Source organism: Agelaius tricolor, unplaced genomic scaffold, assembly GCF_023055355.1.
Source record: "Agelaius tricolor isolate 1412-34295 unplaced genomic scaffold, bAgeTri1.0.p SCAF_122, whole genome shotgun sequence".
Lineage (NCBI taxonomy): Eukaryota > Metazoa > Chordata > Aves > Passeriformes > Icteridae > Agelaius > Agelaius tricolor.
This window is the reverse complement of record NW_027269382.1, coordinates 8,975-36,773: the sequence shown is the minus strand read 5'-3', so window position 1 is coordinate 36,773 and position 27,799 is coordinate 8,975. Positions and strand designations below refer to the sequence as shown.

The window sequence follows — 27,799 nt, the reverse complement described above, 5'->3', positions numbered from 1 at the left end:
GCCCAAACTTAAACCATCGCTAAACCCGAGCTTTTTAAAGCTCAAACCAACCCAGGAAGCGACAAAAAAGCGAGCGGGGGAGCCCTGGGTGTAAACAGCAGAGCCCAAAGAGCAGAGCCCAAAGAGCAGAACCCAAACAGCAAAGCCCAAAGAGCGGAGCCCAAACAGCAGAGCTCAAACGGCGGAGCCCAAACAGCAGAGCTCAAACAGCGGAGCTCAAACAGCGGAGCCCAAAGAGCGGAGCTCAAACAGCAGAGCCCAAACAGCAGAACCCAAACAGCGGAGCCCAAAGAGCGGAGCCCAAACAGCAGGGCCCAAACAGCGGAGCCCAAACAGTGGAGCCCAAAGAGCGGAGCCCAAACAGTGGAGCCCAAAGAGCAGAGCTCAAACAGCAGAGCCCAAACAGTGGAGCTCAAACAGCAGGGCCCGCAGGCTGCAGGGCCTCATCCCCCGGGCCGGCTGGGTGGGGAGAAGCTGGAGAGAAATGGGGGAGAGCAGGGGGAGAGTGAGGGGGGAATGAGGGGAGAGTGAGGGGGGAAGAAGGGGGGAATGGGAAGAGAAGCAAGGGGGGAACAAAGGGAGAACGAGGGGAGAACAGGGGGAGAATGAGGGGAGAGTGAGGGGAGAACTGGGAGAAGAAGCAGGGGGAGAGAACGAAGGGAGAGGGGGAAAAGAGGGAAGAGTGAGGGTGGAGGGAGGGGAGAATGAGAGGGAGAATGAGGGGGGAATGAGGAGGGAATGAGGGGAGAGTGAGAGGAGAATGGGGGGAGAACGAGGGGAGAGTGAGGAGAGACCAGAGGGAGAACAAGGGGAGAGTGAGGGAGGAAGGGGAGGAATGAGGGGAGAGCAGGGGGACAGTGCAGGGGACAGCAGGGGGAGAACGAGTGGGAGAACAGGAGAGAGGAGGGAGAGAAGGGAGAACGAGGGGGAGAACCAGGGAGAGAAGCAGGGGGGGAATGAGGGGAGAGAAGCTGGGGGAGAACGAGGGGAGAGCAAGGGGAGAATGAGGGGAGAGAGCGGGGGGGAACGAGGGGAGAATGAGGGGGGAGAACCAAGGGAGAGTGAGGGGAGAGCAAGGGGAGAATGAGGGGAGAATGAGGGGAGAATGAGGGGAGAGAGCGGGGGGGGAACGAGGGGAGAATGAGGGGGGAGAACCAAGGGAGAGTGAGGGGAGAGTGAGGGAGGAACGAGGGAAGAGAAGCAGGGGGACAACGAGGCGGGGAAGGAGCGGAGAGCGAGGGAAGAGAACGGGGAAGAGAAGCAGGGGGAGAACGAGGAGAACGAGGAGAGCGAGGAGAGGGCAGAACGAGGGCCCGCAGCCCCTCCCGGCTCCCCCTCCTCGCCCCGCGGCCATCCCGGGCCGGGCCGGCGGAGCCCGGCGGGGCCGGGGCCGGGCCGGGGCCGGCGGGGGCGTTGCACGGAGAGGCAGCGGCGGAGCCAATGCGCAGGAAGGGGCCGAGCATGTGGGGAGAGGTTGTTTACAGCAGCCCGGCCCCGGGAGCTTTAACCCGGCCGGCGGCTCGGCGAGGCTCGGAGCGGGGCGCGGTGAGTGCCGGCGGGCTCGGCTTCCTCCCCTCACTCTCCTTCTTCTTCCTCCTCCTTCCTTTCCTGGCTGAGCGGGGAAAGGGGGGGGGGAAGGAAAAAAAAAATTAGGGGGAAAAAAAAAATAATTAAAAAAGAAAAAACCCCGCGCGCGGGAGCGGCGGTTCCCGCCCGGCCGCGGCTCCGCCCCCGCCCCGCCCGGCCCGGCGCGGCCGCAGCCCGGGGCCGGCAACCGGGAGCGTTTCAAAACAGCCGCAGGTGAGCGGGACCGAGCCGGGCCGGGCCGGGCTGGGGTGGGGGCAGCCGGTCCTGCCGAGCCGGGTCCTGCCGGTCCCGGTGAGCGCAGCGCCTTCCCCGGGTCCTGCTCGGGGCATCCTCGGGGGGCCCTGCCCGGTTTCCATGTACCCCCCCGGCATTCCCTGCCCGGTGTCCGTGTCCCCTTATCCCGGTGTGTGTGTGTGTGTCCCCGGCATTCCCTGCCCGGTGTCCGTGTCCCGCCCGGCATTCCCTGCCCGGTGTCCGTGTCCCCTTATCCCGGTGTGTGTGTGTGTGTCCCCGGCATTCCCTGCCCGGTGTCCGTGTCCCGCCCATCTCGGGGCATTCCCTGCCCGGTGTCCGTGTCCCCTTATCCCGGTGTCCGTGTCCCTCCCCTCCGCCCGGCATTCCCTGCCCGGTGTCCGTGTCCCCTTTCCCGGTGTCCGTGTCCCCCCCCCGGCATTCCCTGCCCGGTGTCCCTGTCCCCTTATCCCGGGGCATTCCCTGCCCGGTGTCCCCCGTCCTCCCTCCCGGCACTCCCTGCCTGCTGTCTGTCCCCTCCCGTCCCGCTGTTTGTCACCGAGTCCCGCTGTCTGTCCGTCCCCCCCAGTCCCGCTGTCTGTCTGTCCCCCCAGTCCCGCTGTCTGTCTGTCCCCCAGTCCCGCTGTCCGTCCCCCCCAGTCCCGCTGTCTGTCTGTCCCCCCAGTCCCGCTGTCCGTCTGTCCCCCAGTCCCGCTGTCCGTCTGTCCCCCCCAGTCCCGGTCCTCTCCTCGCTGTCCGTATTCCCTCCTCCCATCCCATCCCATCCCGGTCCCGGTCCGGCTCCGTGTCCCTCCCTCCGGTTTGCCCGGTCCGTGTGTCCGTGTGTCCCTCCGTCCGTGTGTCCGTCCCTCCCTCCCTCCGTCCGTCTGTCCGTCCGTGCCCCCCGCCCCGCGCACGTGCCCTGCCCGGTGCCGCCCTCCCTCCGCGCCAGGCCCGGGCGCTCTCCCGCTCCTCCTCCTCCTCCTCCTCTTCCTCCTCCTCCTCCTCTTCCTCCTCCTCCTCCTCCTCTTCCTCCTCCTCCTCCTCCTTTGCCGCCTTCCCCACGTGCCCCGCGGCCGGGAATACGCGCAATCCATGGAGCCGGGAATTCATGGAGCCAGGAATCCGGGAATGCACGGATCCAGGAATTCGGGAATCCACGGATCCACGAATTAATGGATCCAGAAATCCAGGAATTCGGGAATTCACGGATCCAGGATTTCATGGATGCAGGGATTTATGGATGCAGGAATTCAGGAATTCACGGATCCAGGAATGCACGCATCCACGAATCCATGGATCCAGGAATCCGGGAATCCACGGATCCAGGAATTCAGGAATCCACGGATCCAGGAATTCACGGATCCAAGAATTCAGGAATCCACGGATCCAGGAATCCGGGAATCCACGGATCCAGGAGTTCAGGAATCCACGGATCCAGGAATTTATGGATCCAGGAATTTTCCCCCTTTTTCCCCTTTTTTCTTTTTTCCTTTTTTTCCTTTTTTCCTTTTTTCCCTTTTTTTCCTTTTTTTCCTCCTTTTCTCCCTTTCCCCCCTTTTTCCCCTTTTTTTCCTTTTTTTCCTTTTTTTCCTCCTTTCCCTTTTTCCCCTTTTTCCCCTTTTCCCCCTTTTTCCCCCTTTTTCCCCCCCTTTTTCCCCTTTTTTATTTTTTCCTTTTTTCCTTTTTTTCCCTTTTTCCCCTTTTTCCTGTTTCCCCCCCTTTTTTCCTTTTTCCCCCTTTTTTTCCCTTTTTCCCCCTTTTTTCCCTTCTTTTTTCCCTTCATTTTTTCCTTTTTTTTCTTTTTTTCCCTTTCTTTCCCTTTCCCCCCTTTTCCCCCCTTTCTTCCTTTTTTCCCTTTTTTCCCTCTTTTCCCTTTTCCCCCTTTCCCCCCTTTTCCCCTTTTATCCCCTTTTTCCCCCTTTTTCCCTTTTTTCCCTTTTTTTTTCCGTTTTTTTCCTCCCCTCCGGCTGCCGGGGCCGGAGGGGGAAGGAAAAAGGGGAGGAGGGAAAATGAAATCCCAAAGTTTGGATCCCAAATCCTGGAATTCCCCAGTTTGGATCCCAAATCCTTGGATATCCCAAAGTTTGGATCCCAAATCCTGGGAAATCCCAAAGTTTGGATCCCACATCCTCGGATATCCCAAAGTTTGGATCCCAAATCCTGGGAAATCCCAGAGTTTCTGTGCCCAATGACAGCTCTGGATGCCACCCCCATGTCCGTCTGTCTGTCCCCAGTGCCATCCCCATGTCCATCTGTCTGTCCCCAATGCCACCCCTGTGTGTGTCTGTCTGTCCCCCTGTCCCTGGTGCCAGCTCCGGGTGCCATCCCCATGTCTGTCTGTCTGTCCCCAGTGCCACTCTTGTGTCTGTCTGTCCCCAATGCCACTCTTGTGTCTGTCTGTACCCCCCTGTCCCCAATGCCATCCCCATGTCTGTCTGTCTGTCCCCAATGCCCCCCCCCCCATGTCCGTCTGTCTGTCCCCACGTCCCCAGTGCCACCCCCACGTCCATCAGTCCGTCCCCCTGTCCCCGGTGCCAGCTCTGGATGCCACCCCGTTGTCCGTCTGTCTGTCCCCAGTGCCACCCCAAAGTCTGTCCGTCTGTCCCCACATCCCCAGTGCCAGCTCCGGGTGCCACCCTCATGTCTGTCTGTCTGTCCCCACATCACCAATGCCACCATGTCCCCAGTGCCACCCCTGTGTCTGTCCGTCTGTCCCCACATCCCCGGTGCCAGCTCCGGGTATCACCCCCATGTCTGTCTGTCTGTCCCCAGTGCCACCCCCGTGTCCGTCTGTCTGTCCCCAATGCCACTCTTGTGTCTGTCTGTACCCCCGCTATCCCCAATGCCCCCCCCGTGTCCGTCTGTCTGTCCGCACATCCCCAGTGCCACCCCCACGTCCATCAGTCCGTCCCCCTGTCCCCGGTGCCAGCTCTGGATGCCACCCCCGTGTCCGTCTGTCTGTCCCCAATGCCAGCCCAAAGTCTGTCTGTCTGTCCCCCTGTCCCCGGTGCCAGCTCCGGGTGCCATCCCCTTGTCCGTCTGTCTGTCCCCACACCCCCAATGCCACCCCTGCGTCTGTCTGTCTATCCCTAATGCCCCCCTTGTCCGTCTGTCTGTCCCCCTGTCCCCAATGCCCCCCCCCCCGTGTCCGTCTGTCCCCAGTGTCACCCCCACGTCCGTCCATCTGTCCCCCTGTCCCCGGTGCCAGCTCCAGGTGCCACCCCCTTGTCCGTCTGTCTGCCCCTACGCCCCCAATGCCACCCCCATGTCCGTCTGTCTGTCCCCAATGCCCCCCCCGTCCGTCTGTCCATCCATCCCCCCCTAGCCCCCGGTGCCAGCCGCGGGTGCCGCCCTCGCAGCGCCCGCGTGTCCGTCCGTCCTTCGGCAGGTCCGTCCGTCCGTCTGTCCGTCCGTCCCTGGCCATGGCCCCGGTGCTGCCGCGCCGCCTGGGGAAGCGCTCCCTGCTGGGCGCCCGCCTTCCGGAACCTTCCGCGCTCCCGCCCGGCTCCCCCGGAACCCCCGGCCCCGGATCCCTGCGGGGGCAGCCACAGGTACCCTCGGGGAGACAAAATCCCACTGGGGATTCCCCCAAATTACCAGGGATTCACCCCAAAATCCCAGGGATTTCCCCCAAAATCCCATTGGGGATTTCCCCCCAAAATCCCAGGGATTCACCCCAAAATCCCATTGGGGATTTCCCCCAAAATCCCAGGGATTTCCCCCAAAATCCCATTGGGGATTTCCCCCCAAAATCCCATTGGGGATTCCCCCAAAATCCCAAGGATTTTCCCCCAAAATCCCATTGCGGATTTCCCCCCAAAATCCCTGGGATTCACCCCAAATTGGGGATTTCCCCCAAAATCCCAGGGATTTCCCCCAAAATCCCATTGGGGATTTCCCCCCAAAATCCCATTGGGGATTTCCCCCAAAATCCCTGGGATTCCCCCAAAATCCCATTGGGGATTTCCCCCCCAAAATCCCTGGGATTCACCCCCAAAATCCCATTGGGGATTTCCCCCAAAATCCCAGGGATTTTCCCCAGAATCCCATTGGGGATTTCCCCCCAAAATCCCATTGGGGATTTCCCCCCAAAATCCCTGGGATTCCCCCAAAATCCCATTGGGGATTTCCCCCCAAAATCCCAGGGATTTTCCCCAGAATCCCATTGGGGATTTTCCCCCCAAAATCCCAAGGAATTCCCCCAAAATCCCATTGGGGATTTCCCCCAAAATCCCAAGGAATTCCCCCCAAAATCCCATTGGGGATTTCCCCCCAGAATCCCATTGGGGATTTCCCCCCAAAATCCCAGGGATTCCCCCCAGAATCCCATTGGGGATTTTCCCCCCAAAATCCCAAGGAATTCCCCCAAAATCCCATTGGGGATTTCCCCCAAAATCCCAGGGATTCACCCCAAAATCCCATTGGGGATTTCCCCCCAAAATCCCAGGGATTCCCCCAAAATCCCATTGGGGATTTCCCCCCAAAATCCCTGGGATTCACCCCAAAATCCCATTGGGGATTTCCCCCCAAAATCCCAAGGAATTCCCCCAAAATCCCATTGGGGATTTCCCCCGAAAATCCCAGGGATTCCCCCCAAAATCCAATTGAGGATTTCCCCCCCAAAATCCCAGGGATTTTCCCCAAAATCCCATTGGGGATTTCCCCCAAAATCCCATTGGGGATTTCCCCCCCAAAATCCCATTGGGGATTTCCCCCCAAAATCCCATTGGGGATTTCCCCCCAAAATCCCATTGGGGATTTCCCCCCAAAATCCCATTGGGGATTTCCCCCCCAAAATCCCATTGGGGATTTCCCCCCAAAATCCCAAGGATTTTCCCCAAAATCCCATTGGGGATTTCCCCCCCAAAATCCCAAGGATTTCCCCCAAAATCCGCGGGGATCTGCGGCTCTGGGGGTTTTTGGTGGAATCCTCAAATCCATTTCTTTCCAAGGAATCCCAAATTCCAGGGAAATGTGGGGTTTTTGTCTGGGAAAAGGGTCCAAAGTGTGCGCTCGGCGCTGCGCCCCCGCTGAGGATCCTTTGGGAACATCCAGGGGAATTCCCTGCCGGGAGGAGCTGCTGGGCTGGCATCCCAATCCCAAAGGAATTACAGTTCCCACATCCCAGTCCCAAAGGAATTACAGTTCCCACATCCCAGTCCCAAAGGAATTACAGTTCCCACATCCCAATCCCAAAGGAATTACAGTTCCCACATCCCAATCCCAAAGGAATCAAATCCCCCACATCCCAATCCCAAAGGAATCAAATCCCCCACATTCCAATCCCAAAGGAATTACAGTTCCCACATCCCAATCCCAAAGGAATCGAATCCCCCACATCCCATTCCCAAGGAATTCAGTCTCCTCCATTTCGATACCAAAGGAATTCAAGCTCCCAATTCCAATCCCAAGGGAATCGAATCCCCCACGTTCCGATCCCAAAGGAATTAAAGTTCCCAGTCCCAAAGGAACCAAATCCCCCAACTCCAGTCCCGAGGGAATTCAATCTCCCACATTCCAATCCTGAGAGAATTCAGTCTCCCAGTTCCAATCCCAAGGGAATTCAGTCTCCCATTTCCAATCCCAATGGAATCAGATTCCCCACATTCCAATCCCAAAGAAATTCAGTCTCCCAATCCCAGTCCCAAAGGAATTAAAGTTCCCACATTCCAATCCCAATGGGAATTCAGTCTCCCAGTTCCAATCCCAAGGGAATCAAATCCCCCACATTCCAAACCCAAAAGAATTCAATCTCCCAATCCCAAAGGAATCAAATCTCCCACATCCCAATCCCAAAGGAATCAAATCCCCCACGTTCCAATCCAAAGGGAATCGAATCCCCCACATCCCAATCCCAAGTAATTCAGTCTCCTATTTCCGAAGGAATTCAGTCTCCTCCATTTCAATCCCAAAGGAATTCAAGCTCCCAATTCCAATCCCAAGGGAATGAAATCTCCCATGTTCTGATCCCAAAGGAATCAAAGTTTTCCAATCCCAAAGGAATCAAATCCCCCAACTCCAGTCCCAAGGGAATTCAATCTTCCACATTCCAATCCTGAGAGAATTCAGTCTCCCAGTTCCAATCCCAAGGGAATTCAGTCTCCCAATCCCCAAAGGAATCAAATCCCCCACGTTTCAATCCCAAAGGGAATTAAAGTTCCCACGTTCCAATCCCGAGGGAATTCGATCTCCCAGTTCCAAGGGATTTCAGTCTCCCAATCCTGAGGGGATGAATCCCCCACATTCCAATCCCAAAGAAATTCAGTCTCCCTATTCCAATCCCAAGGGAATAAAATCCCCCACATTCCAAACCCAAAAGAATTCAATCTCCCAATCCCAAAGGAATTAAAGTTCCCACATCCCCAATCCCAAAGGAATCAAATCTCCCAATTCCAATCCCAAGGGAATCAGATTCCTCACATTCCAATCCCAAGGGAATGAAATCTCCCAATTCCAATCCTGAAGGAATCAAATCCCCCACATTCCAATCCCGGAGGAATTAAAGTTCCCACTCCCAAGAGAATTCAGCCTCCCAGTCCTGAGGGAATCAAATCCCAATTCCAATCCTGAAGGAATCAAATCCCCCACATTCCAATCCCGGAGGAATTAAAGATCCCAATCCCAAGAGAATTCAGCCTCCCAGTCCTGAGGGAATCAAATCCCCCACATTCCAATCCCAAAGAAATTCAGTCTCCCAATCCCAAAAGAATTAAAGTTCCCACATTCCAATCCCCAGGGAATTCAGTCTCCCAGTTCCAATCCCAGGGGAATCAAATCCCCCACATTCCAATCCCAAAGGAATTCAATCTCCCAGTTCCAATCCCAAAGGAATTTAATCTGCCACATTTCAATCCCAATGGAATTCAATCTCCTAATTCCAATCCCAAGGGAATAAAATTTCCCACATTCCAATCCCATGGGAATCAAGACCCCCAATGCCAATCCCGAAGGAATTCAATTTCCCAATCCCAATCCTGAAGGAATCAAATCCCCCACGTTTCAATCCCAAAGGAATTAAAGTTCCCACGTTCCAATCCCGAGGGAATTCCATCTCCCAGTTCCAAGGGATTTCAGTCTCCCAGTCCCGAGGGAATCAAATCCCCCACATTCCAATCCCAAAGGAATTCAGTCTCCCAATCCCAAAGGAATTAAAGTTCCCACGTTCCAATCCCAAGGGAATTCAATCTCCCAATTCCAAGGGATTTCAGTCTCCCAGTCCTGAGGGAATCAAATCCCCCACATTCCGCTCCCATGGGAATTCAGTCTCCCAATCCCAATGCAATTAAAGTTCCCACATTCCAGTCCCAAGGGAATTCAATCCCCCAGTCCCAATCCCGAGGGAATCAAATCCCCCACATCCCAATCCCAAAGGAATTCAAGATCCCAATCCCGGGAAAATTCCATCTCCCAGATCCAATCCCAAAGGAATCAAAGTTCCCACATTCCAACCCCGAGGGAGTTCGGTCTCCCAATTCCAGTCCCGAAGAAATCAAATCTCCCAATCCCAAGGGAATTCAATCTGCCAGTTTCAATCCCGAGGGAATCAAATCCCCCACATTCCAGTCCCAAAGGAATCCAATCCCCCAATTCCAGTACCAAAGGAATTAAAAGTTCCCACATTCCAACCCCGAGGGAATCAAACCTCCCAATCCCAAGGGAATCCAGTCTCCCAATTCCAATCCCAAGGGAATTCAATCTGCCAGTTTCAATCCTGAGGGAATGAAATTCCCACATTCCAACCCCAAAGGAATCCAACCCCCAAATTCCAATCCCAAAGGAATCAAAGTTCCCACATTCCAATCCCGAAGAAACCAAATCTCCCAATCCCAAGGGAATTAAATCCCCTAATTCCAGTCCCAAAGGAATAAAATTTCCCACATTCCAATCCCAAGGGAATTCAATCCCCCAATCCCAATCCCAAAGGAATTAAAAGTTCCCACATTCCAACCCCGAGGGAATCAAACCTCCCAATCCCAAGGGAATTCAATCTCCCAATTCCAATCCCAAGGGAATCAAATCCCCCAATCCCAATCCTGAAGGAATCAAATCCCCCACGTTTCAATCCCAAAGGAATTCAGTCTCCCAATTCCAGTCTCAAAGTTCCCACATCCCAATCCCAAGGGAATTCAATCTCCCAATTCCAAGGGATTTCAGTCTCACAGTCCTGAGGGAATCAAATCCCCCACATTCCGCTCCCATGGGAATTCAGTCTCCCAATCCCAATGCAATTAAAGTTCCCACATTCCAGTCCCAAGGGAATTCAATCCCCCAGTCCCAATCCTAAGGGAATCAAATCCCCCACATCCCAATCCCAAAGGAATTCAAGATCCCAATCCCGGGAAAATTCCATCTCCCAGATCCAATCCCAAAGGAATCAAAGTTCCCACATTTCAACCCCGAGGGAATGGAATCTCCCAATCCCAAAGGAACTCGGTCTCCCAATCCCGAGGGAATGAAATCCCCCACATTCCAATCCCAAAGAAATTCAGCCTCCCAATCCCAATCCCAAAGGAATCAAAGTTCCCACATTCCAACCCCGAGGGAGTTCGGTCTCCCAGTTCCAATCCTGAAGAAATCAAATCTCCCAATCCCAAGGGAATTCAATCTGCCAGTTTCAATCCCGAGGGAATCAAATCCCCCACATTCCAGTCCCAAAGGAATCCAATCCCCCAATTCCAGTACCAAAGGAATTAAAAGTTCCCACATTCCAACCCCGAGGGAATCAAACCTCCCAATCCCAAGGGAATTCAATCCCCCAATCCCAATCCCAAGGGAATTCAAAGTTCCCACATTCCAATCCCAAAGGAATCAAATCTCCCAATCTCAAGGGAATTCAATCCCCCAATTCCAGTCCCAAAGGAATTCAAATCCCTCACATTCCAATCCCAAAGGAATCCAATCCCCCAATCCCAATCCCAAAGGAATTAAAAGTTCCCACATTCCAACCCCGAGGGAATCAAATCTCCCAATCCCAAGGGAATTCAATCCCCCAATCCCAATCCCAAAGGAATCAAAGTTCCCACATTCCAACCCCAAAGGAATCAAATCTCCCAATCCCAAAGGAATCAAATCCCCCAATTCCAATCCCAAAGGAATTCAAAGTTCCCACATTCCAACCCCGAGGGAATCAAACCTCCCTATCCCAAGGGAATTCAATCCCCCAATTCCAGTCCCAAAGGAATTCAAATCCCCCACATTCCAATCCCAAAGGAATCCAATCCCCCAATCCCAAAGGAATCAAATCCCCCAATTCCAATCCCAAAGGAATTCAAAGTTCCCACATTCCAACCCCGAGGGAATCAAACCTCCCTATCCCAAGGGAATTCAATCCCCCAATTCCAGTCCCAAAGGAATTCAAATCCCCCACATTCCAATCCCAAAGGAATCCAATCCCCCAATCCCAAAGGAATCAAAGTTCCCACATTCCAATCCCAAAGGAATCAAATCTCCCAATCCCAAGGGAATCAAACCTCCCAATCCCAAGGGAATTCAATCTCCCAGTTCCAATCCCAAGGGAATTCAGCCTCCCAATCCCAAACGAGAATCCGTGGCTTCCAGAAAAATTCACGGACGCGCCCCGAAAACCTGCGAATTTGCCATTCCAGTTGGATCCCGGGGCTGGGAATTGCCGGAGTTCCCGGGATTGTCCAACCTGGGAATCGCTGAGGGCGGGAACCCCTGGATTTGGGATTTCTGGGGGCGTGGGCAGAGCAGATTTTTTTGGGATCGCCCCGGCAGCGTGGAACCCCAGCCCCGCCGGGCAGGAGGATCCCTGATCCCCGAGGAGGATCCCAAAGCCATCCCGGCCCTTTTCCAGGTGCTCCGGAGCCCCCTGGAGGAGCAGATCCCGGCGTTCCCGGCGTTCCCGGCGTTCCCGGCGCGCTGGGGGGAGCGGGAGCCGCCCCAGGCCCCGCCCGGCTCCGGCGTTCCCGGGAGATCCAGGTCCTGCAGCATCGACGTTCCCAAAAGGTCCGTGCCTGTTCCCGGTCCCAAATCCTGGGATCCACCCCAGTCTGGGTCCCAAATCCTGGGATTTCCCAATTGGGATCCCAGATCCTGAGATATCCCTGATTTGGATCCCAGATCCTGAGATATCCCAGAGTTTCTGTGCCTGAGAGTTTGGGTCCCAAGTTTGGATCCCAAATCCTGGGATTTCCCAATTGGGATCCCAGATCCTGGGATATCCCTGATTTGGATCCCAAATCCTGAGATATCCCAAAGTTTCTGTGCCTGAGAGTTCCCAATTGGGATCCCAAATCCTGGGATGTCCCAGAGTTTCTGTGGCTGGGATTCCAAATTTAGGTCCCAGATCCTGAGATTTCCCGCTTTGGGTCCCAAATCATGGAATTCCCCAATTTAGATCCCAAATCCTGGGATTCCCCAGTTTGGATCCCAAATCCTGAAATTCCCCAATCTGGATCCCAGATCCTGGGATATCCCAGAGTTTCTCCACCTGGGATTCCCAATCTGGATCCCAGATCCCAAGATTTCCCAGTTTGGATCCCAAAACCTGGAATTCCCCAGTTTGGATCCCAAATCTGGGATTCCCAATTTGAATCCTAAGACCTGGAGTTCCCCAATTCGGATCCCAAATCCTGGGATTGCTCAGTTTGAATCCCAAATCCTGGGATGTCCCAGAGTTTCTGTGGCTGGGATTCCAAATTTAGGTCCCAGATCCTGAGATATTCCCTGTTTGGATCCCAAATCCTGGAATTCCCAAATTTGGATCCCAAATCCTGAGATATCCCAAAGTTTCTGTGCCTGAGAGTTTGGGTCCCAAGTTTGGGTCCCAAATCCTGGAATTTCCCAATTTGGATCCCTGATCCTGAGATATCCCCGATTTGAATCCCAGATCCTGGGATATCCCAGAATTTCTCCACCTGTGATTCCCAATTTGGATCCCAGATCCTGAGTTATCCCTGCTTTGGATCCCGAATCCTGGAATTCCTGTTTGGATCCCAAATCCTGAAATTCCCCAATCTGGATCCCAGATCCTGGCATATCCCAGAGTTTCTCCACCTGTGATTCCCAATTTGGATCCCAGATCCCAAGATTTCCCAGTTTGGATCCCAAATCTGGGATTCCCAATTTGAATCCCAAATCCTGGAATTCCCCAGTTTGGATCCCATAATCCTGAGATTCCCCAATTTGGATCCCAAATCCTGGAATTCCCCAATGTACATCCCAAATCCTGAGATTCCCAATTTGAACCCCAAATCCTGGGATTGCTCAGTTTGAATCCCAAATCCTGGGATTCCCCAGTCTGGATCCCAGATCCTGGGATATCCCAGAGTTTCTCCACCTGTGATTCCCCAGTTTGGATCCCAGATCCTGAGATTCCCCAATTTGAATCCCAAATCCTGGGATATCCCAGATATCCATGCGAGATTCCCTGGATTGGATCCCAAACCCTGGGAATTCCCCAATTGAGATCCCAAATCCTGGGATGTCCCAAAGTTTCTGCGCCTGGAATTCCCCAGTTTGAATCCCAAATCCTGGAATTCCCCAATCCGAATCCCAAATCCAGGATTTCCTCAATTTGGATCCCAAATCCTGGGATTCCTCAATTTGGATTCCAAATCCTGGGATTCCCTGGTTTGGAGCCCAAATCCTGGAGTTCTCCAATTTAAATCCCAAATCCTGGAGTTCCCTAATTTCCATCACAAATCCTGGGATTCCCAATTTGGATCCCAAATCCCGAGAGATTTCCAGATTTGGGTCCCAAATCATGGAATTCCCCAATTTAGATCCCAAATCCTGGGATTCCCCAGTTTGGGTCCCAGATCCTGGGATTCCTGTTTGAATCCCAAATCCTGAAATTCCCCAATCTGGATCCCAGATCCTGGCATATCCCAGAGTTTCTCCACCTGTGATTCCCAATCTGGATCCCAGATCCCAAGATTTCCCAGTTTGGATCCCAAATCCTGGAATTCCCCAATGTACATCCCAAATCCTGAGATTCCCAATTTGAACCCCAAATCCTGGGATTGCTCAGTTTCAATCCCAAATCCTGGAATTCCCCAGTTGAGATCCCAAATCCTGGGATATCCCAGACTTTCTCCACCTGTGATTCCCCAGTTTGGATCCCAGATCCTGAGATGCCCAATTTGAATCCCGAATCCTGGGATATCCCAGATATCCATGCGAGATTCCCTGGATTGGATCCCAAACCCTGGGAATTCCCCAATTTGGATCCCAAATCCTGGCATTCCCCAATTTCAATCTCAAATTCTGGGATATCCCAGAGTTTCTGTGGCTGGAATTCCCCAGTTTGGATCCCAAATCCTGGAATTCCCGTTTGGATCCCAAATCCTGGCATTCCCCAATTTCAGTCCCAAATCCTGGCATTCCCCATGTGAACCCCAAATCCTGCGATTCCCGATTTCCATCCCAAATCCCAGAATTCCCCAATTTCCATCCCCAATCCCTGATCACCTCATGGACGCCTCCCCTTCCCGGGGCTCCCCTTCCTTCGGCCTCTTCCCCTCGGCAATTCCAGGATTTTCCCTTTTCCCACCCCTCCTTCCCGGCGTCCCTTTTGGGGGGGACGTTTTGGCTCTCCGGGGGTCATTCCCGAGGTTTTTCCCGATGTTTTTTTGGGATCAGGAGGCCGGAGGCGGCCGTGGAGATGGACGAGATGGTGGCGGCGCTGGTGCTGACCAGCCTGTCCTGCAGCCCCGCCCTGCGGCCCCGCAGCCCCCGTGAGTCACCCCCAGAATTCCCAAAAAATCCCATCCCAAAACGGCCCGGGAATGCCGGGAATGCCGGGGATGGGAGGCGCCGGGGCTGTGGGATATGGGAATGGCACAGGGTGGGGTTTTGGAGGGGATTTGGGATTCTGCTGGGAGCAGGGAGGGAATTGGTTCCCAAAATCCAAGCTGGGAAAAAAATATTTGGGAGAAATCCCAAATTCCTCCTGTCTGGGAATTGCAGATCCGTGTCCCCGAGTGCCACCTCCACAGGGGATTGGGAATTCCTCTGGGAATGGGGATTCCAAACCGCCCTGGGAAAGCTTTTCTGGAAAGGAATTCCCAAAATCCAGCCTGAACTTCTCCTGGAAGAGCTGGAGAAATCCCAATCCCAGGGAATTCCAGATCCCTGTCCCCAGGGGCCACTTCCACGGGGATCGGGAATTCCTCAGGAGTGGGGCAAAAATTATTCCCAAAATCCAGCCTGAACTTCTCCTGGAAGAGCTTCTGGCTGTTCCTGGGAGAAATCCCAGTCCCAGGGAATTCCAGATCCGTGTCCCCAAGTGCCACCTCCACAGAGATCGGGAATTCCTCAGGAGTGGGGCAAAAATTATTCCCAAAATCCAGCCTGGAACAATCTGGGATAAATCCCAACCCCCCCTGGCTGTGCCCTGATCCCAGGGAATTCCAGAGGGGACAAACCCGGGGGTGGCACCGAGGGGACAAAGCTGGGGGTGGCACAGAGGGGACAAAGCTGGGGGTGGCACAGAGGGGACAAAGCTGGGGGTGACACAGAGTGACAAAGCTGGGGGTGACACAGGGGGGAAAAAGCTGGGGGTGGCACCGAGGGGACAAAGCTGGGGGTGACACAGGGGGGACAAACCCGAGGGTGGCACCGAGGGGACAAAACTGGGGTGGCACAGAGTGACAAAGCTGGGGGTGGCACTGAGGGGACAAAGTTCTGGGGGTGGCACCGAGGGGACAAACCCGGGGGCTGGGGTGACACAGGGGGGACAAAGCTGGGGGTGGCACAGGGGGGACAAAGCTGGGGGTGACACCGAGGGGACAAAGCTGGGGTGGCACAGGGGGGACAAAGCTGGGGGTGGCACAGGGGGGACAAAGCTGGGGGTGACACCGAGGGGACAAAGCTGGGGTGGCACAGGGGGGACAAACCTGGGGGTGACACAGGGGGGAGGGGACAAAGCTGGGGGTGGCACTGAGGGGACAAAGCTGGGGTGACACAGAGGGGACAAACCCGGGGGTGGCACTGAGGGGACAAAGCTGGGGGTGACACAGGGGGGACAAACCTGGGGGTGGCACCGAGGGGACAAACCTGGGGTGACACAGGGGGGACAAACCCGGGGGTGGCACCGAGGGGACAAAGTTCTGGGCGGAGCTGGGTTCTGGAAGAAGGACGTTGTCCCTGAGGTGACAGTGGCAGTGTGTCCCCAAGAGGTGACAGTGGCACCATGTCCTTGAGGTGACAGAGGCAGTGTCCCCTCAGGGGTTTGGCTGTCCCCAGGGTGACAATGGCACCGTGTCCCTGAGGTGACAATGGCAGCGTCCCCTCAGGGATTCAGTTGTCCCCAGGAGGTGACAATGGCACCGTGTCCCTGAGGTGACAGTGGCACTGTGTCCCTGAGGTGACAGTGGCACTGTGTCCCCAAGGTGACAGTGGCAGTGTCCCCTTAAGGCTTTGGCTGTCCCCAAGAGGTGACAATGGCACCATGTCCCTGAGGTGACAGTGGCAGTGTCCCCCCAGGGGTTTGGCTGTCCCCAAGAGGTGACAATGGCGCCGTGTCCCCTCTGGAGTTCTGCTGTCCCTCTGTCCCCTCAGTGACAGTGGCCCTGTATCCCTTCAGGGACTTGGCGGCCCCGTGTCCCCTCAGGGGTTCAGATGTCCCCATGTCCCCAGGGTGACAATGTCCCTGTGTCCCCATGGGAGTTCAGCTGTCCCTGAGGTGACAGAGGCAGTGTCCCCCCAGGGATTCGGTTGTCCCCAGGGTGACAATGTCCCCGTGTCCCCATGGGAGTTCAGCTGTCCCTGAGGTGACAGAGGCAGTGTCCCCCCAGGGATTCGGTTGTCCCCAGGGTGACAATGTCCCCGTGTCCCCTCTCTCAGCCTCGCAGGTGGCCGGTGACCCCTGGAGGGACAGCGGGGACATCTCGGACAGCAGCAGCAGCAGCACCAGCGGCCACTGGAGCAGCGCTGGCAGTGCCACCGCGTCCCCTCCCCGCTGTCCCAGCAGTGTCACCCCCTCCCCTCCTTACTACCCTGACGCTGCCGCCCTGTCCCCTCCTCACCGTGGTGGCAGTGCCACCCTGTCCCCTCCTCACCGTGGTGGCAGTGCCACCCTGTCCCCTCCTCACCGTGCTGGCAGTGCCACCGCGTCCCCTCTCCACTGTGGCGGCAGTGCCACTGCGTCCCCTCTCCACTGCGGTGGCAGTGTCACCACGTCCCCTCTCCATTGTGGTGGCAGTGCCACCGCATCCCCTCTCCACTGTGGTGGCAGTGTCACCATGTCCCCTCTCCACTGCGGTGGCAGTGTCACCACGTCCCCTCTCCACTGTGGCGGCAGTGCCACCGCGTCCCCTCTCCACTGTGGTGGCAGTGTCACCATGTCCCCTCTCCACTGCGGTGGCAGTGCCACCGCGTCCCCTCTCCATTGTGGTGGCAGTGTCACCGCGTCCCCTCCGTACTACCCTGGCAGTGCCACTGTGTCCCCTCCTCATTGTCCCACTGCTGCCACCATGTCCCCTCCCCACTGTCCCAGCAGTGTCACCATGTCCCCTCCCCGCTGTCCCAGTGGTGACACCATGTCCCCTCCTCACTGTCCTGGCAGTGCCACTGTGTCCCCTCCTCACTGTCCTGGCAGTGCCACCGTGTCCCCTTTTTACTACCCTGGCAGTGCCACCGTGTCCCCCCCTCCCTGTCCCAGCAGTGCCACCGTGTCCCCTCCTCACTCCACTGGCGCTGTCACCGTGTCCCCTCCCCATGGCCCTGGCAGTGCCACCACCACATCCCCATCTCACTGTGCTGGCGCTGTCACCGTGTCCCCTCCCCACCGCGCTGGCACTGCCACCACGTCCCCTCCTCACTGTCCTGGCAGTGCCACCGTGTCCCCTTTTTACTGCCCTGGCACTGCCACCACGTCCCCTCCTCACTGTCCTGGCAGTGCCACCGTGTCCCCTTTTTACTACCCTGGCAGTGCCACCATGTCCCCCCCTCACTGTCCCAGCAGTGTCACCATGTCCCCTCCTCACTCCACTGGCGCTGTCACCGTGTCCCCTCCCCATGGCCCTGGCAGTGCCACCACGTCCCCTCCTCATTGTCCCGGCAGTGCCACCACATCCCCTCCCCGCTGCACTGACACTGTCCCCGTGTCCCCTCCCCGCCGCGCTGGCGCTGTCCCCGTGTCCCCTGCGAGCGATGGCGGCGGCGGCTGCGACACCGACGCTGAGCCCTCGGTGCCGGAGGAGCGCGCGCCGCGCCGTAGGAAGGTGGGTGCCGGTGTCGCGGTGTCCCCGGGCGGGGTGACAGTGGCGGTGGCGGTGGCGGTGGCGGTGGCGGTGGCAGTGGCGGTGGCGGTGGCGGTGGCGGTGTCCCCGCGCCGTGTGACGTTGCTGCTGTCCCCAGGGCCCGTGGCGGGTGCTGTTCCAGTGCCTGTGGCCCGGCTGTGGCCGCGTGCTGCGCTCCGGGGCCGGCATCCGGCGCCACGTGCGCTCCCAGCACCTGCGGTGAGGCACCGGCGGCGTCCCGGGATCCACAGCATTCCCAACATTCCCGACAATTCCCAACATTCCCACAATTCCCCATCCCAGAATTCCCAATGTCCCCACAATTCCCAGTCCCACAATTCCCAACATTCCCACAATTCCCTGTCCCAGAATTCCCACAATTCCCAACATTCCCCATCCCAGAATTCCCAACATTCCCACAATTCCCCATCCCAGAATTCCCTGCATTCCCTGCATTCCCACAATTCCCCATCCCACAATTCCCAACATTCCCACAATTCCCCATCCCACAATTCCCTGCATTCCCACAATTCCCCATCCCACAATTCCCTACATCCCCACAATTCCCCGTCCCAGAATTCCTGACATTCCCACAATTCCCCATCCCACAATTCCCAGCATTCCCACAATTCCCCATCCCAGAATTCCCAACGTTCCCACAATTCCCCATCCCAACATTCCCAACATTCCCACTATTCCCTGTCCCAGAATTCCCTACGTCCCCGCAATTCCCCATCTCAGAATTCCCACAATTCCCCATCCCAGAATTCCCACAATTCCCACAATTCCCCATCCCAGAATTCCCACCGTTCCCACAATTCCCCATCTCAGAATTCCCAACATTCCCACAATTCCCTACATCCCCACAATTCCCCATCCCAGAATTCCCAACATTCCCACAATTCCCCGTCCCAGAATTCCCACAATTCCCACAATTCCCCATGCCAGAATTCCCAACGTTCCCACCATTCCCACCATTCCCACAATTCCCCGTCCCAGAATTCCCAACGTCCCCACAATTCCCAGTCCCACAATTCCCAACATTCCCACCATTCCCCGTCCCACAATTCCCAACGTTCCCACCATTCCCACCATTCCCAACATTCCCACAATTCCCACCATTCCCCATCCCAGAATTCCCAACGTTCCCACCATTCCCAACATTCCCACAATTCCCCATCCCAGAATTCCCAATGTCCCCACAATTCCCAGTCCCACAATTCCCAACATTCCCACAATTCCCTGTCCCAGAATTCCCACAATTCCCACAATTCCCCATCCCAGAATTCCCTGCATTCCCTGCATTCCCACAATTCCCCATCCCACAATTCCCTACATCCCCACAATTCCCCGTCCCAGAATTCCTGACATTCCCACAATTCCCCATCCCAGAATTCCCAACGTTCCCACAATTCCCCATCCCAACATTCCCAACATTCCCACAATTCTCCATCCCAGAATTCCCTACGTCCCCGCAATTCCCCATCTCAGAATTCCCACAATTCCCCATCCCAGAATTCCCAACATTCCCACAATTCCCCATCCCAGAATTCCCACCGTTCCCACAATTCCCCATCTCAGAATTCCCAACATTCCCACAATTCCCTACATCCCCACAATTCCCCATCCCAGAATTCCCAACATTCCCACAATTCCCCATCCCAGAATTCCCAACATTCCCACAATTCCCCATCTCAGAATTCCCACAATTCCCACAATTCCCCATGCCAGAATTCCCAACGTTCCCACCATTCCCAGAATTCCCACAATTCCCCATCCCAGAATTCCCACCATTCCCACAATTCCCCATCCCAGAATTCCCAACGTCCCCACAATTCCCAGTCCCACAATTCCCAACATTCCCACCATTCCCCGTCCCAGAATTCCCAACGTTCCCACCATTCCCACCATTCCCAACATTCCCACAATTCCCACCATTCCCCATCCCAGAATTCCCAACGTTCCCACCATTCCCAACATTCCCACAATTCCCCATCCCAGAATTCCCAATGTTCCCACCATTCCCAACATTCCCACAATTCCCCATCCCAGAATTCCCTACGTCCCCACAATTCCCCATCCCAGAATTCCCACAATTCCCCATCCCAGAATTCCCAACATTCCCACAATTCCCACAATTCCCCATCCCAGAATTCCCGACATTCCCACAATTCCCACAATTCCCCATCCCAGAATTCCCAACATTCCCACAATTCCCCGTCCCAAAGATGCTCCCACAGATAATTCCCCAAATCCGTGGGATTTGTCCCTCTGGAATTCCCAGTTCCTGCGGGAAATGGGCGCTTCCGTGTCACTGAAGCCATCACCTCTCTCTTGTCACCTGTGTCCCTGTGTTGTCACCCGTGTCCCTCTGGTGTTGTCACCTGTGTCCCTGTGTTGTCACCTGTGTCTCTGTGTCCCTGTGTCCTTCTGTTGTCACCCATGTCCCTGTTTCCCTGTGTTGTCACCCATGTCCCTTTGTTGTTGTCCCCCATGTCCCCGTGTTCCTGTGTTGTCACCTGTGTCCCTGTGTCCCTGTGTTGTTGTCACCCGTGTCCCTCTGTTGTTGTTACCTGTGTCCCTGTGTTGTCACCTGTGTCTCTGTCACCCCCACATCCCTGTGTTGTTGTCACCATGTCCCTTTGCTGTCACCTCTGTCCCTGTATTGTCACCCATGTCCCTCTGTCCCTGTATTGTCACCCGTGTCCCTCTGTTGTCATCTCCCATGTCCCCGTGTCCCTGTGTTGCTGTCCCCATGTCCTTCTGTTGCTGTCCCCATGTCCCTGTGTCCCTGTGTTGCTGTCCCCGTGTCCTTCTGTTGCTGTCCCCATGTCCCTGTGTCCCTGTGTTGGTGTCCCCGTGTCCCTCTGTTGCTGTCCCTGTGTCCTTCTATTGCTGTCCCCATGTCCCCGTGTCCCTGTGTTGCTGTCCCCATGTCCCTGTGTCCCTCTGTTGCTATCCCTGTGTCCTTCTATTGCTGTCCCCATGTCCCCGTGTCCCTGTGTTGGTGTCCCCGTGTCCCTCTGTTGTTGTCCCCGTGTTGTTGTCCCCGTATTGTCCCCGTGTTGTCCCCGTGTTGTCCCCTGTCCCCAGCAGGGCTGGCTCGGAGCGTGAGGAGGATTTCTATTTCACGGAGCTGCGCCTGCCCGAGGAGGAGCCACCGCCCCCGGAGCTGCCACCGCCCGCTGGCCCCAGCGCTGTCCCTGCTGTCCCCAGCTCTGTCCCCAGCGCTGTCCCCGGGGCTGTCCCCAGCGCTGTCCCCGGGGCTGTCCCCAGCGCCAGCGGGGCCATGTCCTGCTGTGTCCCCGTGCTCACCCAGCCCGGCCCCGGCCAGCCCGGCCTGAGCCACTCGGCCCCGCCCGGCTCCTTCTGGCACATCCAGGCCGACCACGCCTACCAGGTGACAGCACGGGGACACCTGGGGACAGCGCTGGGACATGGGGGATACGGCTGGGGACAGGGCTGGGACATGGGGGATACGGCTGGGGACAGGGCTGGGACATGGGGGATACGGCTGGGGACAGGGCTGGGACACTGGGGGATACAGCTGGGGACAGGGCTGGGACATTGGGGACATTGCTGGAGACATGGCTGGGGACAGAGCTGGGACATGGGGGATACGGCTGGGGACAGAGCTGGGACATTGGGGGATACGGCTGGGGACAGGGCTGGGACACTGGGGGATACAGCTGGGGACAGGGCTGGGACACTGGGGACATTCCTGGAGACATGGCTGGGGACAGGGCTGGGACACTGGGGGATACAGCTGGGGACAGGGCTGGGACACTGGGGACATTCCTGGAGACAGGGCTGGGGACAGAGCTGGGCATAGAGCTGGGACATGGCTGGGGACAGAGCTGGGGACATTGGGGACAGAGCTGGGGATAGAGCCAGGGACAGAGCTGGGACATGGCTGGGGATGGCACAGGGACATGGCTGGGGACAGAGCTGGGGACAGAGCTGGGACATGGCTGGGGACACCCATGGGGACAGAGCTGGGGACAGCACAGGGACAGAGCTGGGGATTGATCTGGGACACGGCTGGGGACATCCATGGGGTCATCTGTGGGGACACGGCTGGGGACAGAGCTGGGACACAGCTGGGGATGGCCATGGGGACGTGGCTGGGGTCAGAGCTGGGGACATCCATGGGGACATCACAGGAATGTCCATGGGGACATGGCTGGGGATAGAGATGGGGACATCCATGGGGACATCACAGGAACATCCATGGGGACACGGCTGGGGTCAGAGCTGGGGACATCCATGGGGACATCACAGGAACGTCCGTGGGGACACGGCTGGGGTCAGAGCTGGGGACATCCATGGGGAAAGTGTAGGGACATGGGGGACATTGTGGGGACATGGCTGGGGACATGGCTGGGGATGTCCCTGGGGACATTCCAGGATTTGTGTCCCTGTCCCCAGCTCAGGGATTTCCATCCCTGCCCCCCGGTGTCCCAAACTCAGGGATTTCTGTCCCTGTCCCTGTCCCTAACTCAAGGAATGGGGGATTCCTGGGAATGGGGGATTTCCATGGGAATGGGGGATTCCTGGAAATGGGGGATTCCCAGGGAATGGGGGATTCCTGGGAATGGGGGATTCTTGGGAATGGGGAATTCCCACAGGAATGGGGGATTCCTACAGTAATTGGGGATTCTCAGGGAAGGGGGGATTCCTCTGGGGGATTTCCAGGGAATGGGGAATTCCCACAGGAATGGGGGGATTCCTGGGAATGGGGAATTCCCGAAGGTATGGGGGGATTCCTGGGAATGGGGCATTTCCATGGAATGGGGGGTTCCAATGGAATGGGGCATTTTTATGGAAATGGGGGATTCCTGGGAATGGGGCATTTTTATGAAATGGGGGATTCCTGGGAATGGGAGATTCCCATGAGGGATTTGCATGGAATGGGGCATTTCCAGGGAATGGGGGAATTTCCATGGAAATGGGGGATTCCCATGGAAATGGGGGATTCCCAGGGAATGGAGGATTTCCAGGGAATGGGGGATTCCCACAGGAATGGGGGATTCCCATGGAAATGGGGGATTCCTGGAACTGGGGCATTCCCAGAGCTGAGCCTGTCCCCGTTCCTGTCCCCAGGCCCTGCCCTCCATCCAGATCCCGGTGTCCCCCCACATCTTCACCAGCATCAGCTGGGCCACTGCCACCTGCCCCCTGCCACCGGTGAGTGTCACCTCCCTGAGTGTCACCTCCCTGAGTGTCACCTCCCTCAGTGCCACCTGCCCCCTGCCACCGGTGAGTGTCACCTGCCCCAGTGTCACCTCCCTCACTGCCACCTCCCTCAGTGCCACCTGCCCCCTGCCACCGGTGAGTGCCACCTGCCCCAGTGTCACCTCCCTCAGTGCCACCTCCCTCAGTGTCACCTCCCTGAGTGCCACCTGCACCTCCCTCAGTGCCACCTGCCCCCTGCCACCGGTGAGTGTCACCTGCCCCAGTGTCACCTCCCTCAGTGCCACCTCCCTCAGTGCCACCTGCCCCCTGCCACCGGTGAGTGCCACCTGCCCCAGTGTCACCTCCCTCACTGCCACCTCCCTCAGTGCCACCTGCCCCCTGCCACCGGTGAGTGTCACCTCCCTCAGTGCCACCTGCCCCCTGCCACCGGTGAGTGCCACCCGCCCCCTGCCACCGGTGAGTGCCACCTGCCCCAGTGTCACCTCCCTCAGTGCCACCTGCCCCCTGCCACCGGTGAGTGCCACCTCCCTGAGTGCCACCTGCCCCTCCCTCAGTGCCACCTCCCTCAGTGCCACCTGCCCCTCCCTGAGTGCCACCTGCCCCTCCCTGAGTGCCACCATCCCTGTCACCAGTGAGTGCCACCTCCCCCCTGTCCTCCTTGTCACCGGTGAGTGCCACCCGTGCCAGCTCTGCCCTGCATGAGCCAGTGCCTCCTTTTTCCTCTTTTCCCCTCCTTTTCCCCTCCTTTTCCCTCCTTTCCCTTTCTTTTTCCTCTTTTTTTCTCCTTTTCCCCTCCTTTTCCCCTCTTTTTTCCTCCTTTTCCCCTTCCTTTCCCTCTTTTTTTTCTCCTTTTCCCCTCCTTTTCCCCTCTTTTTCCCCTCTTTTTCCCTCTTTTTCCCCTCCTTTTCCCTCCTTTCCCCTTCTTTTTCCCCTTTTTCCCCTCCTTTTCCCCTCCTTTTCCCCTTTTTTCCCCTCCTTTTCCCTCCTTCCCCTTCTTTTCCCTCTCCTTTTTCCCTCAATTTCCCCTTTTCCCCTCTTTCTTCCCTTCCTCCTTTCCTTTTTTCCTCCCTTTTTCCATCCTTTCCCTCCCTTTTTCCTTGTTTTCTCAGTCCTTTTCCCCTCCTTTTTCCCCCTCCATTTTCCCCTCCTTTCCACTCCTTGTTCTCCTCTGTTTTTCCCTCAATTTCCCTTCATTTTTTCCCTTTATTCCTCCCTTTTTCCATCCCCTCCATTTTTCCTTTTTTCTCTGTCCCTTTTCCCTCCTTTTGTTTCTTCCTTTCCCCTGCCTTTTTCCCCTTCTTTTCCTTTTCTTTTGCTCCTTTTTCCCTCCCTTTTCCCATCCCTTCCCCATTTATTCCTTGTTTTCTCACTCCTTTTTCCCTTCCTTTTCCCCTCCTTTCCTCTCCTTTTTTTCCTCTGTTTTTCCCTCATTTTCCCTCATTTTCCCTTCATTTCCCCCCTATTTTCTCTCCCTTTTTCCATCCCTTCCCCTTTTTCCCTTCTTTTCTCTGTTCTTTTTCCCTTTTTCCTCATTTTCTCCTCAATTTCCCCTATTTTTTTCCTCCTTCTTTCCCTTCTTTCTCCCTCATTTTTCCATCCCTTCTACCCTTTTTCCTTGTTTCTCAGTCCTTTTCCCCTGCTTTTTTCCTCATTTTTCCCTTTTTTCCTCCTTTTCCCCCTCCCTTCCTCCTCTTTTTCCCTCAATTTCCCTCCTTTTTTCCACCCCTTCCCCTGTTTTTTCCTAATTTTCTCAATCCTATTTCCCTCTTTTTTTCCTTCCTTCTTCCTCTCCTTTTCCCTTATTTTTTCCTCTTTTTTCCATCCCTTCCCCCATTTTTTCTTAGTTTTCTCTGTCCTTTTTCCTTCCTTTTTCCTCTCCTTTTCCCCTCTCTTTTCCTTCCCTTTTCCCTCAGTTTTTTCCTTTTTCCCTCCTTTTTTCCTTCCTTTTTCCCTCCTTTTTTCCTTCCTTTTTCCCTCCTTTTTTCCTTCCTTTTTCCTCTCATTTCCTTTCACTTTTCCTTCCTTTTTCTCTCATTTTCCCTTCACTTTTCCTTCCCTTTTCCCTCATTTTTTTCATTTTTCCCTCCTTTTTTCCTTCCTTTTTCCTCTCATTTCCTTTCACTTTTCCTTCCTTTTTCTCTCATTTTCCCTTCACTTTTCCTTCGCTTTTCCCTCATTTTTTTCCGTTTTCCCTCCTTTTTTCCTTCCTTTTTCCTCTCCTTTTCCCTCCCTTTTCCCTTCACTTTTCCTTCCCTTTTCCCTCATTTTTTTCCTTTTTCCCTCCTTTTTTCTTTCCTTTTTCTCTCATTTCCTTTCACTTTTCCTTCCTTTTTCTCTCATTTTCCCTTCACTTTTCCTTCCCTTTTCCCTCATTTTTCCTCCTTTTTCCTCCCTTCCCGCTCTTTTTTTCCCGCCCTTTCCCCCCCCTTCCCCCCCCTTTCCAGCCAAGCACCCTTTTGCATACACCCCTCAAAACCCCTCACCTCCACCTTTTTTCCCCTTTTAATCCCCTTTTAATCCCCTTTTCCCCCTTTTTATCCCTTTTTTCCCCCTTTTTATCCCTTTTTTTGCCCTTTTTTGCCCTTTTTGCCCCTTTCCCCCCCTCAGGCTCGAAGCCGCTCCCTCAGCCTCAGCGACCCTCAGCCCCCTCAGCCGCCGCCATTGCTGCAGCCCCAGCTCCTCGTGGCCTCCCCGCCCCGCGCCTCCCTCGCCGCCAGGTAAGACCCCAAAAAAACCCCCCAAAATCCCCCAAAATCCTTCAACCCACCAGCAAGAAAACCCCCAAAATTTCCCCTTTTCCCAGAAAAATCCGCAGCGAGGCCAAGAAATGCCGCAAGGTTTACGGCATCGAGCACCGGGAGCAGTGGTGCACGGCGTGCCGCTGGAAAAAGGCCTGCCAGCGCTTCCTGGACTGAATTCCCACCTGCATTCCCCTTTGCCCACCTGGAATTCCTTCAGAAACCTGGGAATTTCCTCAGGAATCTGCTGAGAGTTCCCTCAGGAATTTGGGAATTTCCTCAGGAATTTGGGAATCTCTCATTGCTGCAAGTGGGGACTGAATTTTGCCTCCATATTCCCCTTTTCCCACCTGAATTCCCTCAGAAATTTAAGAATTCCCTCAGGAATTTGGGAATCTCTCATTGCTGCGAGCGGGGACTGAATTTTGCTGCCATATTCCCCTTTTCCCACCTGGAATTCCCTCAGAAATTTAAGAATTCCCTCAGAAATCCAAGAATTCCCTCAGGAACTTGGGAATCTCCCCATTGCTGCGAGCGGGGACTGAATTTCGCTGCCATATTCCCCATTTCCCACCTGAATTCCCTCAGGAACTTGGGAGTTCCCTCAGAAATCTGAGAATTTCCTCAGGAATTTGGGAATTTCCTCAGGAATTTGGGAATCTCTCATTGCTGCAAGTGGGGACTGAGTTTAGCTGCCAGATTCTCCTTTTCCCAGCCAAATTCCCTCAGAAATTTGGGATTTTCCTCAGAAATCAAGAAAATCTCTCAGAAATCCAGGAATCCCTCATTGCTGCAAGCAGGGACTGAATTCCACCCCCATATTCCCCTTTTCCCACCTGGAATTCCCTCAGGAACTCGGGAATTTCCTCAGGAATCTGCTGAGAGTTCCCTCAGAAATCTGGGAATTCCCTCAGGAATTTGGGAATCTCCCCATTGCTGCGAGCGGGGACTGAATTTCGCTGCCATATTCCCCTTTTCCCACCTGAATTCCCTCAGGAACTTGGGAATTTCCTCAGGAATTTGGGAGTTCCCTCAGAAATCTGGGAATTTCCTCAGAAATTTGGGAATCTCTCATTGCTGCGAGCGGGGACTGAATTTCGCTGCCATATTCCCCTTTTCCCACCTGAATTCCCTCAGAAATTTAAGAATTCCCTCAGGAATTTGGGAATCTCTCATTGCTGCGAGCGGGGACTGAATTTTGCCTCCATATTTCCCTTTTCCCACCTGGAATTCCCTCAGAAATTTAAGAATTCCCTCAGAAATCCAAGAATTCCCTCAGGAACTTGGGCATCTCCCCATTGCTGCGAGCGGGGACTGAATTTCGCTGCCATATTCCCCTTTTCCCACCTGAATTCCCTCAGGAACTTGGGAGTTCCCTCAGAAATTGGAGAATTTCCTCATGAATTTGGGAATTTCCTCGGAAATTTGGGAATTTTCACATTGTTGTGAGCGGGGACTGAATTTCGCTGCCATATTCCCCTTTTCCCACCTGAATTCCCTCAGGGAAATGGAAATTTCCCTCAGAAATTTGTGAATTCCCTCAGAAATCAAGAAAAGCTCTCAGAAATCCAGGAATCCCTCATTGTTGCAAGCAGGGACTGAATTCCAACCCCACATTCCCCTTTGCCCACCTGGAATTCCTTCAGAAATTTGGGAATTTCCTCAGGAATCTGCTGAGAGTTCCCACAGAAATCTGGGAATTCCCTCAGGAATTTGGGAATCTCCCCATTGCTGCGAGCGGGGACTGAATTTCGCTGCCATATTCCCCTTTTCCCACCTGAATTCCCTCAGGAACTTGGGAATTTCCTCAGAAATTTGAGAGTTCCCTCAGAAATC

The 27,799-nt window shown here is 55.3% G+C and overlaps 1 protein-coding gene across 2 annotated transcripts; it reads left to right on the top strand.

Annotated features, from left to right (window-relative positions):
- Positions 1–1,478: 1,478 nt before the first annotated feature.
- On the top strand, positions 1,479–27,799 carry LOC139586535 (DNA-directed RNA polymerase II subunit RPB1-like). Of its 2 annotated transcripts, none has more exons than XM_071420035.1 (10): positions 1,479–1,549; positions 5,210–5,372; positions 11,639–11,790; positions 14,428–14,522; positions 16,633–18,011; positions 18,148–18,248; positions 21,126–21,429; positions 23,133–23,216; positions 25,833–25,942; positions 26,029–27,799. In XM_071420035.1, exons 2-10 carry the CDS (start codon positions 5,244–5,246, stop codon positions 26,138–26,140), a joined length of 2,466 nt encoding a protein of 821 aa, XP_071276136.1. In that variant the 5' UTR covers positions 1,479–1,549; positions 5,210–5,243; the 3' UTR covers positions 26,141–27,799. The 2 variants fall into 2 exon arrangements, with proteins under 2 accessions (XP_071276136.1, XP_071276137.1); XM_071420036.1 differs by having other exon boundaries at positions 1,483–1,545.

What these genes read in the sequence shown, in the direction of transcription:
- LOC139586535 (XM_071420035.1), top strand. Translation starts at nt 5,244, where the DNA reads ATGGCCCCGGTGCTGCCGCGCCGCCTGGGGAAGCGCTCCCTGCTGGGC. An exon ending in CCCTGCGGGGGCAGCCACAG is followed by an intron (nt 5,373 to 11,638) that starts GTACCCTCGGGG and finishes GCCCTTTTCCAG; the next exon opens with GTGCTCCGGAGCCCCCTGGA. An exon ending in CCTGCGGCCCCGCAGCCCCC is followed by an intron (nt 14,523 to 16,632) that starts GTGAGTCACCCC and finishes CCCCTCTCTCAG; the next exon opens with CCTCGCAGGTGGCCGGTGAC.